The 16,052-nt window shown below is 37.2% G+C and overlaps 1 protein-coding gene across 2 annotated transcripts in view; it reads right to left on the reverse strand.

The window, feature by feature from the left end:
- Nucleotides 1-16,052, reverse strand: part of CAMSAP2 (calmodulin regulated spectrin associated protein family member 2) — an 81,606-nt gene that overhangs the window by 57,053 nt on the left and 8,501 nt on the right. For both annotated transcript variants that reach the window (XM_053950519.1, XM_053950518.1), the window contains exon 2: nt 11,457-11,716. In XM_053950519.1, the coding sequence (XP_053806494.1) occupies nt 11,457-11,716 (260 nt within the window). The remainder of the gene's footprint in view (nt 1-11,456; nt 11,717-16,052) is intronic.

A 16,052-nucleotide genomic window follows, 5' to 3' on the forward strand; every position in this document is an offset into this window, starting at 1 on the left:
TAAACACAGCATCTTTTTAAACCACCTAAGTGCTGACAGGCTTTTGTGCTGCTGTGCAAGGTTTCAGCCTTAAAAAGCCAGCTTGTAGCTCCTTTCTTTGATGACTGAGGACAGGATGGGAAATACTGGCCTATATCTCAATTTTGTTAGGAGTTAACATACTGACCTGCAAATTGACATTAGTAGTGTATTTTCCTTTTTAAAAAGAGAGTTCTAATTCAGTCTTCTAGAAAATATATTAATTTTTGATAGTCTTTGGATTATCTGCAAGTCTGCCAATTTCATGCTTAACCTAAATCTTCATCTCAATCTGAAGCAAAAAGGGAAAAAAAATGCCATGCTTTTAACACTACAAAAGGATTAAAGAGGAGTAATCTGTACACATTGAGCTATTCTTCCAATAAGTCTAAGAACACTAGGGACGTTCCAGAAGATTAGAAGACACGAAAAAACGGATTTTTTTTTTTTGAGAGTCAACCGACAATACAAATAATTTTAATGCCCCAAATCCTTCTTCTGATCTCATGTAAAATAATTTCAGAGTCAACAGCAGTTTGATTTATGTATGATAAATGAACACATGCCAATTTAAACATGAACTAACAGAATATAAGCCACTCACTAAATTCACGTATAATAGAAGCTCCCACCTTAGCTGAAAAAAGGCAAGCTACAATAGTAAGAAAGGTACTGCCTTCTCTAATAGGAAATAAAGGAAAGTTTAAAGTTGTTTAAGAAATGGAACTTAAATTAATTGACACTACAGCCATAGATATGATAAAAGCATAAATGTGTTAAGTCATTAGATCTTGTTAGAACAAGCAAGGCTGTATTATCCTTATCCTTCTCCCACAAGCAGTACAAGCCAATAATACCAAGGTACATGTAGCCTTTTACATAAGTTCTCAGTTCCCAATGCTCTGGGAAAACCAGTTAAGTTATCGCTCAGTGCTTAGAGGCATATGAGTATTTTTGCTGCTGTTGTTGAAAGTACATAGTACTTTAGGAGGACTGGGGCATTTTCCCCCAAAGCTTTGACCTGGAAAAGTAAGTATTTTCATACATATGCATCATACTTTAGGAATCAGGATTTGCTTCTCTCCAGCAGTTCTTTGGTAGCATGTATTTCTTTATCAACTTCAGTATTACCATGCTATTTACTTCCCAACTGCCTAAGTTAAGCGCTCTTTGTATTTCTTCCTGTTGTTAAAGAAAAGCTAGAAGCAGGAGTTGGAATAAGTTCATCCTTTGCAATTATCTACCTTATAAGATGCATAAAGAAATTATCAATACAGAAGTTATGAGACTTCCCTGACAAAATTATATACTGAACTACATTATTTTACAATCTTTCTATAGGCAGTCACAACATTATTTTTAACCTCGCATATACACAGCTGTCTTTACAGTGAATTCTAAGTACCATTAGATGGTTTGGTTTTGCTTTTAGGAACAGGGAAGTTAAGAACAGGGGTAAGGAAAAGAAACAAACAAAAAAGTAAAACATTTATAATTGTGAAGTGAATTTTCTTTCCATCAACCTTCTTTCCATTTCATTATTTCCCTTTTATGTAATAGGAGGTGACCTGGTGGAGTCCTGTAATTCACTCTAACCTTTTTTTCAGTCCATGCTTCAAAGTTAATTGGCTGTCTTGGCAAAACAATGCCCCAGAAACATACCAGTGGGATTTACACAATTCTGTGTAATGGACCAGGAAGCTTTTACAAATGTTTATTACCTCACAGAGTGCCCTTAAGAAGGGAAATCAAGTATAGGGTATTTTCCACCAAAGCCTGTTTCAGCAATATATGGTATAATCAATTACAAATTAATCTTCATATGATGGAGAAGAGAGTCAGAAAAAACTCTGTATTAACCTTTTGCACTGGAGGAGAGAACACATAAGTAAATCGCTGTCCAGAAGGCACGAGCTGAGATTTGAGACTGTCACCACCTGAACAGGCAATGTCACTGCAGGACAGGCAGCTGACACACACATGTGTCACCTGCAGGCTCTTGCTCACAAAAGCACCCCAAGCTTGTGCCCTACAAGCCTTGACAAGGTCAGTTGGAATCCTGGGTCCAGTTTCCAGCACAACCTGTCAAGGAAGCCGAGAAATGGAGGGTGTTTGGAATGAAGAGAAGGTTTGGGGAACAAAGGGCCCAAGAGACATTACCTGCCCACACGTAAAAGAGCTGCTACAAAAAGGAAGGGAATAAACTGCTCGTGTTCATATAGGCACAGTAGAAATTAAAGAGTTGGTACTGCATAATAGATTTTAGAAAGTCTCCTTTTCTTTAAACTTCTTTCTGATGATAGGGTTCTTCTGACAGCTGATATGGCAAAATAAAGCCCCCCTTGCCCCAGAATCCCAGGAATTAATTTATAATTTGCAGGTCAGCAGGCCAGCATCAGTTAAAAGAGGGTGAGGTGGTACAACTTCTGTAACTACACCTTTGAAAAAATGCTGTTGACAAACAGGGAGAAAATGCCATCTATCTTTCAACAGCACTTAATTGGCACCTACTGCAGTGGTTTGTTGCCTAAATACCACTTACTGCACTTTACTTCAATATATGAGTATCCTTTAATAATGTAACAGATACATCGGTTACTTATTTAAGAAGCATGTTCCTATATAATGAGATTTCATATTACATACTATATATATTTAATAATTGCATCATGTAAAATTAATCTGATGGCCCACTACAGGCTTACCCAATATCTACATATTCTCTCTGCTTTTCTTGTAATTTTCTTCTTTAAAAGGCCGTCATATTTTTAACCTGCCACTTTATGAAACCAAACAGTTAAAAGAATTTCAATACACACTTCACATTGTATACACTTATATCATAAATATTGATTGCTGTGTCTTCTAAATTGTATTCCAAACACCCAACTTATATCTTATAAAAGCTCTTGCCATTTCAGCTTTAGAGGGATGTCACCAGTCTTGACAGCTGACTGATTTGGATCTCTGGCTACTGCTAGATGATTATATAAATTGTGCCAAAGAGAACTTTTTCCATTATTCTAAAATCATAAAGCTGCAGGATTTCTCTCTAATATACACTTCAGTAATTTTTTCACTGGTCTTAGATTCATGGTTTGAGAAAGCAAAGAAATACACTGGGAGACATCCTTCCTCATGACCTTCTGATACATGGGGGAAAACAGAACATCATCTACATTTATACTAGATAGTCAGTTTTCTACAGAGGACTATTATAGTCAATTTAAAACTTAAACCATTCCACAAGTTACCAGATAATCTTTTAATGTAAATCTTGTTTTATTTACATAGAACAAATTCTACTGGATTTTGCTTTGGCTGATTTGGAGATACATGTCTGCAAGGTATGACAATTTTTCACTTGTTCATATAAACCTACCAGTTCCTATAAACAATGAACATACATGGCTATTTACAGCATTTCCCTAACTGTCACACAAGAAGAATAGATATATTATGGAGACCTTAAGATATTTTGTTCATTCAACCTCAGGAAAAGAAAATCTCATAATGTTAAATTCCATAGAGTTTGTAAGAACAAAGATTTTGTTATGATACATCTACTGTGATGACAGAGTGTGTTCTCTGCTGATAAAGGTGGGCAGATTGCCAGGATTATGTGTGCAGATTAACAAATGCAGACTCAAAATGTTCTTTTGTACTAGACTGGAGCAGCTGCTGCATTTTGGGGAGTACAAACTGTATTCCTTCAACAGTCAGTGTGGTTTTGTCCCCTTGTTGCTGTGTGTATGTACTACACAGAGCTGGTAGTGAAGCTCTCCTTATGTTTACATGACTGACCCACACCTCCTGCTAAAAGCTGCTCACTATTTTCCATAATAGGAAGAAAGCAGTGCTCTTCAACTGCCTGCTACAACCATGTAAGATTTTTAGCTTTGTGCTAGCCAGTACAAGGGATTTCTCTTTCTTACCATGATTCAAACAAACTGATGAAGAGATTCCTCCTAGGTAGTCTGTAAAACAATTCATAGATACATCTTTTCCTAATAGCTCAGTTAGCATGCTCCAAAATATACTTAACCCAGTAGAAATAAGATCATTCCTAAGCATTTATTAAAATAAACCTTTTCACATATTTAAAGATACAAAGAAAGTTCACAGCAGCAAACCAACAGCCAAAAGCCAAACCACACCACATAACAGTGCTATTGAAACAGGAAGAAAATGTTCTTAAACTGTGTTTAACAAAATAGTCCTTCTTTCAAGGTTAATGAAAATACTTCCTGACCTTTTTAGAAAGCATTTTTACATGGTATCTGGCATTCTTTGTGGGCTTAATTCATGACATATTTCTTTCACAATTTATTTGTCCTTTTAACTGGTTTTCTTTTTGTGCTTCAGGACTGGATTTTGGTCTGCTCTCAGGTGGTTGTTTTGGATTTTTTTAATTAAATCACCATCATCACCCCCTTCTTCTCCACCTCTCCCTCCCCCGTAGGTTAAAAGCGCCACAAGACGGAATAATAACTAAGAACACAATCAGAAGCTCTTTGATTCAAAACTTGAGTTTGTTCAAGGCAGAAGAACAACTATTCTGCAAGGAAGTGAACAAAACAGACAACAGACAATAATAATGCATTGCATTATTTTCTCATGAGAGGCATGAGACTTGACTTTGGGAGATACTACCTTCTCTTGAGGTTCATTTAATTTCCTGTCATTATTCCAAAAGCAGCAGTTTGATTTAGATAATGTATCTCGTTTGGAAGACATATTGCAATATTCTCTCCTCATTTTAGTAAAAGATTAAATGTAGTTATCACAATTTTACATTAGACTAAGCATGATGTGCTGCTATTTCTAAATATTTCCTACTACATTCAACTGGCAAAGGCCAGTGTAAGGGCAGCTCTGTAAACATCTCTATCCATCAGGGATTTTATGGTGGTTCTGAGAAGGCACTTTCAAGGCAATACAAGCAGAATTGTTTATTCAATAGCTCTGCACAACTGAAATCAACCCTACAAGAACTGTTAAAAAGAACAATCAAACTTAGTTGCCTTCTAGGCAAGAATTCTTAGAAATACAAGTTAGAAATTGTATTACAGCTACAGTGCTGGAACCCTAAGACCAAAACACTACATAGATTTTTGTACTGAAATTAAGGATGCTGGATTAAAAAAAAAAAAAAAAAAAACAAAAAACAACCAAAACACCCACACACACAAAACAACAACTAAAATTAAAGCTAGAGAAATCATAGAAATCCTTAGACTTTTTAGCATTAGAGTTGCTGGAAAGGACCAGGAAAGCATCCCTCCTTTGTATTCTTTATAGACACAACTTTGGTGTCAGTAGCTTTGCTATCTTCCACACTAGTTGCCACACTTGGTGCACAAGTTGAGCAGACAGCATTCCATGAAAACCCAAAGAATGTTGCAGAGGCCTTTGTGGTTTAAGTCTTCCACAAATTTCTGATATTGATATACAGAAGTACAACAAACCATACTATAACTCACACTGATAACATGCATGTTTTGCACTTACTAAATTCTAGATAAACATACTGCAGAAAACATCCCAAGACACAAAAAGAATAATTTTCTACATACAAGAAAAACATAATTAAATACAAGCAGCAAGCAAAACAAAATACCCAGGCTATGAGTCAACAAATATTTCTTGAAAAAAAGCTACTAGGACATTAAGTTCTAAGTTAAAATGGTAAGAGCAGAATGAACTCTGTGGAGAGCTGTAGCAGTTCCCGTGGCCCAAGCATGAACTGGCACCCTGTGTGTGAGGGAGCCTGGCACAACATTACTGTGGCAAACCGGTGTTAGCACAGTGCTGACTGAATTGGGATGGTGTATTTGACACTTAAATCCAGCAAAAATACTGGATCCCTATCTTCAAGCAAATGAGAACCTTATGAAGAATGCATGTGAAGAGATGAGACTAGAAATGGCACAAAAAATATGGAACCTCTAAAGATTACATTTTCCCAGCCCAAATCCTCAGCAGACTGGTTCTACATAGCCCATCAGACTCACTGAACTCGGTTCTATTTCACCACTATATTTGCTTATTATTTTAATCTTCTATGAAACATACTACTATCAAAGATATATCACAAGGTAGTTGGAATCTGGTGCTTTAACTAACAAATTATGGTATCTATGGGCTCAAGTCAAGTAACTGCAAATTCTTTTTATATGTCTTCATCTAACAACTAATTTACAATAGCATGGAATGGAAACTTGTTGCATCATGCCTAAAACAAGAAAAAAAAAAAATTCTTCAGGGCAGAAACCACATCTTACTTCTTTGTTCTGTGAAGTGCTTAGTACACATTGTGCTGCTTTCCAGACCAGAGTCAGAGGAGCTGTACAGCCTGGAAGTGCAGAGACTGCAGCATGTAGCTGCAAGTAACCGGGTGAGCTGCTGCAGCCCTTCCTCAAGGAGAAACACACCGCTGATGAAAGGCACTGTCATTTCCAATGAATGCAGTCTGCCAGGGAGACCAAAAGTCTGGATTGCAGGATGAGTTAACCACTTACTGTCTGTTATCTCATCCAGAAAGAGAGCCAGGTTCTGGCTGTGGGTACCTACACACCTAGTACTATCAATCCCCCAGTCCTCCTGCCTTCCACAGGAGTTTCGCTGGCTTGGATTAACTCTGCAATCAGTTCTGCACAGCAGAAAAGCAAAACTGGAGTAAAGGTCCCTGGACTCACCTCTGCTCTCTCCTCAGGGGATTCACTTCAGTCAGCTGTGCTCCAGTCCTGGGAAATGAGTACCCCTTGGCAAGTGGGCTAACATAGGTGTGATCCTAGAGCCCAGCTTCCAGGTTACATGCTCAGAAAAACTGCATTTGTGCTCCCTGAGACGTCCCCACACTGCAAACCATGAGAGCAGTAACTGGAAGAAATGCAGGTGTTTGCCTCAAACATGCACTCCTGATGACTACTAACTAGCTAATACAGGCACATCTAATTATACCTCAGTTATAGTCCAGATTCACAAACTGCTACAGAGAAAGTACTGCCAGACTTCCTCACAAGACATCTTCAAGGAAGAAGGCAATTTGCAGCTAAATTGATATACAACTTGTATGACAGCACACTACTTTTTATATTTAAACCCCATACACACAAATAATGGCTCAGAATTAAGAAAGTAGCAATTTTTATTCCTACCAGCTACTATGGACATACTGCTGGGGTTTTGCAGCAGCCTCTCATTCCCTTTCCATCTTGGCTGAAAATTGTAGGATTTTATGAAGGATTTAGGTGTTACCTGATTAATGATAGTAATTATACATGGGTGTAAGTTTAAAGTTAAACCAGCTCAGCTGGTTGACTTTCTTGCAACATTATTTTTCTGAATTGAGAATTCAACTCTTGACAAAAGTTATGCTTTTCGATTATATTCGGCTTACCATGGCTTTTATACTGTCCCACACTGAAAATATAAATATTTGTATGTCATATTTTCTTGGATATTTATACACAGGGTATTTACTAACCTTTTCTAGTCACTAAATTTTATGTAAGAACTAAGTATCTTCAAATGCCTTGCAAGTTGATAACTATCTTTTGTAGTCAGCTGAGAATGTTTTATCAATGTACAATAATGAGCTTAGGCAAATAGATTTTTCTGCAAATTTGGTAAAAGTCTGTAATATTACGGAATCTTACACCCCCTAACAACACTGGGTTTAAACAAGTATTCAAGATTTGACATTACTACTCCTCAAGCTAGAAATTCAGATAGTTTTGGCCCTGTCACATTAGGGACACAAGTCCACTGCTGGGGCAGTTATGCAACTTCAGTTTCCCTGCAAAGTGAACTGAGATGCTGATCTTTTTATTCCTTTCCCCACATGGCAGAAGTGCATTGCAGGGACTTGAGGGAAGGAAAACATTCCTTAATTCCTCTCTGTATCTGTTTATTCTTCCCTGCACTTGAAGAAAATTGAAAGTGACCATATGAATACCAAGTGACCAGCCTGATTAAATATCAGAATTCTTGTAAAATGATTTGACACAGAAAATAAATTATTCAGTTAATATAAAATTCTTGTTATAATGGAAAAATCTGTATAAGTCTCCTCTGACTTATCCTGTAAGAACAGATATATATGTATTTAAAACAAAGAGATCCAATGCTTATATGAGAAAAAAATATGAAAAAATCCAAATTGCCTTCCTCTTGTGTATCTGACATTTGAAGGTTTAAGTCAGTTTGGGTTATGAAGGAAATACAAAATTAAAAAAAATACATCAGCATAGAAAAACAAAGTTAAGCTTGACTTGAACAGTGATCTACACATATTATAGCTAAAAGCATTATAAAACTATTGCATCATTATCAGGGCCATGCTGAAATCTTACGCTATTTCTGATTTCTATAGCAGGTCAAACTCTCACATTTCCATATGGGGGTGCCTGCTGAAGACATATTTTTTTTTTTAATGCAATTGGAACTTGCCAACTGACATAAGTATCTTTGCAAATTTTTTTACAACTTAGCTTCCGTAAACTTTTGAAACATCAGATAATTCCTTTTGTACAGAAGTATAATTTCCAGGAGAAAAATACTCTGGTTCTTAGTTCAACACTTTCATTTCCAAGCTCTAGACTATTTCTGCACTATTTGAAGTCTAGCAGAGCAGAGCCAAGACCATATACATTTCAAGCAGAAGAGAAATAACATGCTATTTGGTTCTTTTGCTTCCATACCAAAATGAAAAACAGGATGATCCTATCAAACACAGAGCTAACAAAAATAACCATAGAATTAAGTTTTAATATCTTGCAATACATGGAGAACAGAAATTGAGATACCACTGAATAACCCAGCTTTTGGTTTCACCAGAAATGAAACAGTAGATGTGAACAAACCAAACATGAGAAAGAGTAAAAGAATTAATCAGACCACACAGGGGAGGCTTTAACAGAAGCCTTTGGTGCCATGGGTTAATTTCACGAGTGCCTCTTTCCTACCCCATTCCACCAGGGCAATCGATTTGTATACATCCATACACCTGTGTGTACACACACAGAGAAACACACAAACACAGCATTTGCAGCCTCTCAAATGAGATACCAATGCTGCCAAGTCAGTTGTGACTGCCAAGCCAAGTGCCATCTATCCTGACCCCCCTCAAAGGAGCACATCCATTTGCTAGACTTTTCAGACTTAAATATGTAAGGTGCTTCCAAGAAAAGTTCCACCTAAGAGGGAGAGAAGACCAAAATGCCTGCTTCATTAAATAGTCACATGTGAACTAAGTCAACAATTAATCCCCACAGACGTCACTGTGCAAACATCCAGCCCAAGGAATTCCAAGTCTGTTGGCCACAGCTACACACGTTATAATACACATGTAAAATTAAATCATACTCAAATCTCTTTCCACAGTTCCATTTTATATTATAACTCGCCCCTTTTCAGCTAGAGAAAGTACAGTACATCTCAGAAGGTAACAAGAACTATTCACTAACAAACACCAACATCTTTCCCCTATTCCTGTGGAAGACAGGCTAGCACAGGAAATGACAGCAATACTATGTTCTATTAAATTACTCAAAATTACATGTTACATGGGTTTAACACAATCTGGTGTACCAGAGGAACATGTGTGTTAATTACAAATGAAAAAACTTTCTGTTCTACATAACTGAAAAAGAAAAATTATTCCATGCTCTAAAACAGGATATACATTTAAATTTGTAAGACTTGTAGAAAGTGACATATGGAATAGTAGGAAAGGGTATTGGAAGGCATCAAGGGAAAAGACTGTCAATACTGCAACAGCCAGATTTGAAGTTCTCTGCCAACTTTACTAATAGTATAATAAGGAAAAGGGTTGAGTCTTTCCAATTAAAATATAATACTGCTGCTAGGAGCTTGCATAGGAACAAGAGGGTGGTTTGACAAAGTAAAACTCTTCGGCTCGGGATGTTAGTATGGAGACTACAGCTTCACAGCCATTTCTTTGGTAGCAGCTGTTTTGGACAAGGCTGTGTTCCTGCCCAAGCCAGTTGTGACCCTTGTCACAGCCCAGCTGCCTGTGAACTGACAACAGCAACAGTGCACCCATCTGTTACTGGTACTGGATGGGCACCAGTGCCCTGGGCACAGCAGGAACCTGGGGGCATCAACTCCTCCGATGTTCATGTGCCAATAACTTCCTGCTGACTACACCTAAACACCACTGGGAAAACACACAGACAGCCCCACAAGCATGGGGGAAATAGAAAATGACTACTGAAATGCATTTTTAGCAATATGAATCACTAAATCAAACATCAGCAAACCAAACTAGGCAATACTGACATTTTTTTCAACTAAGAACTCTGGGAAGACATGACTCTTACAACTATTCTAGACAGGGATCAAATTAAAATAATCAAATGGAGTAACCAGAGGCTCATAAATGCAAGTCATTAACCTTATTGTCCTTCAGAAGCAAGAACAGAATTAAGTTCTGCAAAAACATAAACAGTCAGAAAGTTTGTTTCTTAAATGCTTTGACTTCTGTGAACATTAGCAACACTCCTAACCACCTACAAGTATTGCAAGTATCCTGCAAATTTTGCATCACTTACAAACATAGAATTATTTAGATTGGAAAACACCTCTAAGATCACCATAGCTATATTCATTTCCACACACCTTCATTCTAGAGGCAGCTACAGGTCACTGACCACAAATACTTTGTTTACTTAATTTATTCTCTATATTAAATATTAAATACAAATATAAAAAGGTGAACATTTTAAATATTTCACTTTAAATTAAGTGAAATTAGCATCTTATTCTATCATACTGCCATTTGCTAAACAAACATATGTAAGACATCCTATTTACAGGTCATTTTTTATAACTTGGCTCCAAACAAAGCAGAAAACTCATAACTTAGGAGCTTACTAATAGAATCATTCATCACTTGAACTAATGTTTTAATTAGCAGTTATATAAAGCAAAGACATATTTTTGTTGTGTGTTTTACATTGACTTAATGTGCAACAGGTGACTATTCAATGTTATTAGGCTGAATTGCCTGCCATTAAAATCTTTATTTCAAGCTTTTAACCAAAGATTTCTGCCTAAGAATAATGTTTCCAAACTTTTCCAACACAGAAATATTCACTTACAGTCAGTGGTGTAAAACTGAAATCAAAGTGATCATATTGTCACTGCTATATTTAAAAATGTAACATTTTAACTAAGTAGGAAGATAGGTGTATTCTAGCATTAATACAGAAGAAATACACCTGCACTGACAGCTGATGGCATGAAAAAAAAACCCCCTAAACCAAAACAATTATAAATTTCCCGGTAATGAATCCCATTGAACTCCAGAGAAAAATACTATAACATAATGATGCATTTTAAAAGACATCTGTAGGTATTGGGAGTACACAGATGGAGAGAAGAGATGTAACATACAACCTTTGAACACTCACCATCTGAATTGGTTTTTTGTGAAGATCTCGTTCAGTCACCAACTTTTCTTGGTCAGTGACATAAAGGCCTTTTTGTGCCAGGGCTTGTATAACAGCATCATGACCTAGAAGTGGTTTTGCAGCATCACTCTTGAGAATAAGGCTCCCAGCACGACAGTAGAGCTCGGCAGACAGCAGCAAGTTAACAACAGGTGGTTTAATGTGCTCCTGGTCATACTGGTCTGTGTAAAATGGTTCTCGGAGTTCTTCTGGAACATTTTCTACAAAACACAAAGAGAGCACAAGTCAGTATCAGAAAGGGCAGTTAGGGGATTTTTTAAAACTGTATGTGTGAACTCAAAATTATGTTAAAGAAAAGCTTAACCAAGGAGAGGCCAAAGTCTGTACCAGCAATTGTGTTATACAATACTAGGAAAAATTTCATACAAAGGTAATATTCGAACTATAAATAGAAACTTGAAAAAAATCCAAAGTGTCTCACATTGCAAAGGCCACAACAGAAGACCAACCTGTGGTTTACAGCATCATTACATTAAAATTTCTTGGCTTCTCCAAATACATGCCCAAACATTCTCATTTCCTTTGGCATAATATTATATAGGTCAGACATATAAAGGCAGAACAACACCCATCTAAACACAAACCCTGGACTCTATTACAAAAACAAAATTGAACTGAAACATGTTTCAGCACAGAAAAATTCAAGACAAAAAGCAGCCTTCTAGTTTCCATATATGCAGAAGAATTTTGATTACTATACTGTTTATTTCAAAGGTCATGCATCACAGAATGATGACAATCCAGCAGTTAAGCATAAATATATGGGCTTTTGACTGAGATTGGAAGAATGGAGAAAGAATAAAAAGTATTATCACTTTCTTTCTGACAAAATAGTGAGTTCTTATTGGCCTTGTTGTGTTAGTGACTTCCCTTAAAATTGTGGTTTTCCTCCTTTTTCAGTGAGCTGGCTTAGCACCCACAGAAAGCTACACAAGATTTTGTCAAATCTATGCTGAGATTTTAACTCCAAAATTAGCATTCCAAGACAATCCAACAATTTTTTCAAATACTGTACATAACACAATACAGACAGACTGTAATTGCCTACCACAAACGTAACAACTATAAATTAATTAAATATGGTATTAGATCAAATTAAATTAAATCATGAGTCAAGGGGAAAATAACTTTCAGATTTTCAGGCATACACACTGCAAGATGCTTCATTTTCCTCCTGGAAGAATTTCATTCTCTATTGTTGCAAAATCAGTTAAGCCAACAACATTTATGGGATAAAGAGCATGTGACTCTTTTCCTGAGTCCAAATGCAAAAACCCTATTTAATTGCTAGTAGAAAAAATAAGTGTGTAGGAAAGCGGTGATGAAACTCTAAAGTTTCTACTCCCTTTGCCTTCAGCTGGATAAATGGCTCAACAGACAAGGTTTGAATCAGTCTGGAGTAAACAGCCCAGTAAGGGTGGAGCAGGAGAAGAGAGAGAAAAAACAGAACATGCCATCACAAGATAATGACAGATTATCTTCTTCCTCATACATATTCTATTGCAGTTCATGTGCTTCCATTATGGGCTTTGGAAGGAGCCAGCTGCCTTCTAGCTGTGAGGGAAGATATGTTTTGTAGAGTGCAAAAAGTGAAAGAAATATTAACACATGCTTTAAATGCTAGAAGGATGGTAGGAAAGGGTAAGATATTGCTGCTTCTTTTGCCAATTCAGAGCATCAAGGGAAAGAGATATAGTTTGTCACTTGCCTAAGCCATGAGCCTAAATTTGGCAAAAAAACTGACAGCTCTGCTTTAGAATACAAATATACCATCAGCACAACTACTCTGCCCTTTAAAACACAAATCTAATGCCCAATAGCCCTACTTTTTTACAAGATGATAATAAAACTGCTAGCAAAAATATCTACCAGTGTCAGGAGATATTGCCATCTTCTTTTCCACTTCCCAACTTCACTTACTGACTATAGGATCCAGAGTCATCCAGTCCAACACAAAGCACTTCTAATTGAAATCTCAGAGCTGCTAGATACCTGGTATTGTTTTCATCTGTCTTAATTCTCCAGGTATTGTTTTCATCTATCTTAATTCTACCCGACCTTCTTTCTTTTTCCCTGTTTGTCCACACACTGCCTATTTAAATATTAAGCTTGTTATTTCTGAAGTCCCTAATGATCCATCTCCAGTATCAGGAGCTCAATTCTCATCAGGACTTTATCTTCTACAATTCCAAATGCCAACTCTTAAGGCATCTTTATGCTATTTCTTCAAGTTAAAGAGGATTAGAAAACATTTTTTGTAAATATCTCACAATGCACAGGTAGATTTTCTTTTGAAAAAGACAAAAAGTCCACAACAAAAACCCAAACCAACCAACCAAATAAAAACCCACACCAAATCCACACACCCCTGTTTTGAAGCACATGAGAATTTCAATGGGGATGGGGGGAAGCAGGGAGAAACAGATAAAGCCATTTGTAATTTCTTAGAAGACTTAAAAAAGCCTCATTCCTATATGGGGAAAAAAAAAATAAAACAACCAAACCCTCTTGAGGCAGGAGTACTTAGCTACACTCAAGCAGAAGTCACACACTCTGTGGTTCAGATTCACTGAAGACAAAGACTGATTTCAAGCCTGAAAATTTGAGCCAAAAGAGAAATCTCAAGACAGTAAATAACAAACCCAATGCTTGTTAATTCTCATCTTCTGTATCACTGAAACACATCCTAAAGTGACAAGATGCAATAAATACATTTATGATGAAAGCATGACATCCACTGTTGGGATTTAGTAATTAAAAACTCAATACAGTTAAAAAAAATCAACATGATGACTAGCAAAGGCAAATAGAATTATTTATAATGCTTAGTTCTGCTTCTGAAAATATAGAAAAATACAAAACTACATGTATGCCATTTCTTTTACTACATTGGTGTACACAAAAAATAAATCTGGAAAAGAAACTTATTGGTCTTCATGAAAATAAAACCAGAAAAATAAATTTATTAGAAAAATAGAATAAGGAAATGAAGGGCTAGGAGGAGAAGCTGTGGCTACAGGCATATTCTGAATGTATAAAAAATGTGAAAGAATACAAACAAGAAATCTCTAGTGCAACAAGACCAGATTTCTTTACAAAAATTTCTGTCAGACTTCCCTCTGCACAGGCAGAAACATGGCACTTCCCCCCACATCATAACATATATTAAACTGTTTGATACCAGAATAGCTCTGATAGAAGATTCAAGTTGTGTTCTCACGATACAGTTTAAAAAGAAAAGAAAACCCCCCCGAGCAGATAGGTAACAGACAGAGAAAACTCAGAGTAGAAATCCTTCCAGAACTGGCATGTGCTGCCTCTGGAGTCCTGTGGCAGGGAATTTCAAGGCTCCATCCAGTTCTCAGCAGATTACCAGAACAATCAGCAGGGTCAAAAGCTGACTAGGGTCTGGTCTGTCAGGACTAGAGACTGTTAAACAGGCTCTGCTAGGCAGAGAAGAATCTTAACACTAATCTTCCTTGTGTGCATTTTACCAGTCCTTCCTTTGCCCAGCTGACAAAGAGGACTCATTCAAGATTAACCTCTGAGGCAATGACCCATTTTAAAAGAAATACCTTGTGGCACATTTTGCCATGAAGTACCGTGTGACCTTGAAATCCCTGGTAATTATGGCACAGGGGTACTGGGGACACGGAGTGCAGCGAGCTGAACACGCGCAGTGCAGTGAGAGCGGGCTGCACTCTGCCAGCTCCAACAGGCCTTGGAAACACGGGCCTGGTAAAAGGCACTGCTCACAGGCTGATGCAAGGGAAAAGTTATCAAGAGAGACCACCAGAGTATAGGTGCATCTTGCCTGGGGACCCAGCTGTGAAACTGCCATCCACGGGGACTTTCAAAACAAGGCACTGAGAAACCTCTTCTAACTTTGAGGCTGGCCCTTCCTGGAGAAGGAAGCTGAACTAGATGACCACCCTATTTTTTCCTAGAATTGTGAGTAGGACCACAACTTTGGAAATAATTTAGACATTTTGAAATTTGTAAATATTGTACTATGAAAAGAATAAGTGAAGCTAATGGGCAAGTTCAAAACACAGAGAAAAGAAAAAAAGAAAAGAAATAATACCACCTTAGCCCAAAACTGTAACTCAAATTTAACCACTAGGTGAACTTCAAAAAAGTAATCAACATATCTTTGGATAATTTTTCATAAATGATCAAGGAATAAAAAGTCCTGCAGATGCTCTTTCTAGAGAAGAAAGACAAATTTTAAAAATTTAAGAGCTTATTCAAAGCTTTAAGGCAAACACAGGATAATTGCTGCTCCCTGTTGTGGTTTAATCCCAGCCCCAGCTAAGTGTCCCAGCTGCTTGCTCTCTACCTCACTCTCCCTGCTGGGATGGGAGGATAGGGAGGAGAGCTGGAAAAAGGTAGATCCTACAGGCTGAGATAAAAACAGTTTAATAACTGAAATAAAGTAAAATATTATAACAATAATAACAATGAAAGGGAAAAAGAGAGACAGCCCGTTCCCAGGCAGTGATCAGCCCTCCCAGCCAACTCCCCCAGTTCATGCTG

The sequence above is a fragment of the Vidua chalybeata genome, chromosome 9 (assembly GCF_026979565.1).
Source record: "Vidua chalybeata isolate OUT-0048 chromosome 9, bVidCha1 merged haplotype, whole genome shotgun sequence".
Taxonomy (NCBI): domain Eukaryota; kingdom Metazoa; phylum Chordata; class Aves; order Passeriformes; family Viduidae; genus Vidua; species Vidua chalybeata.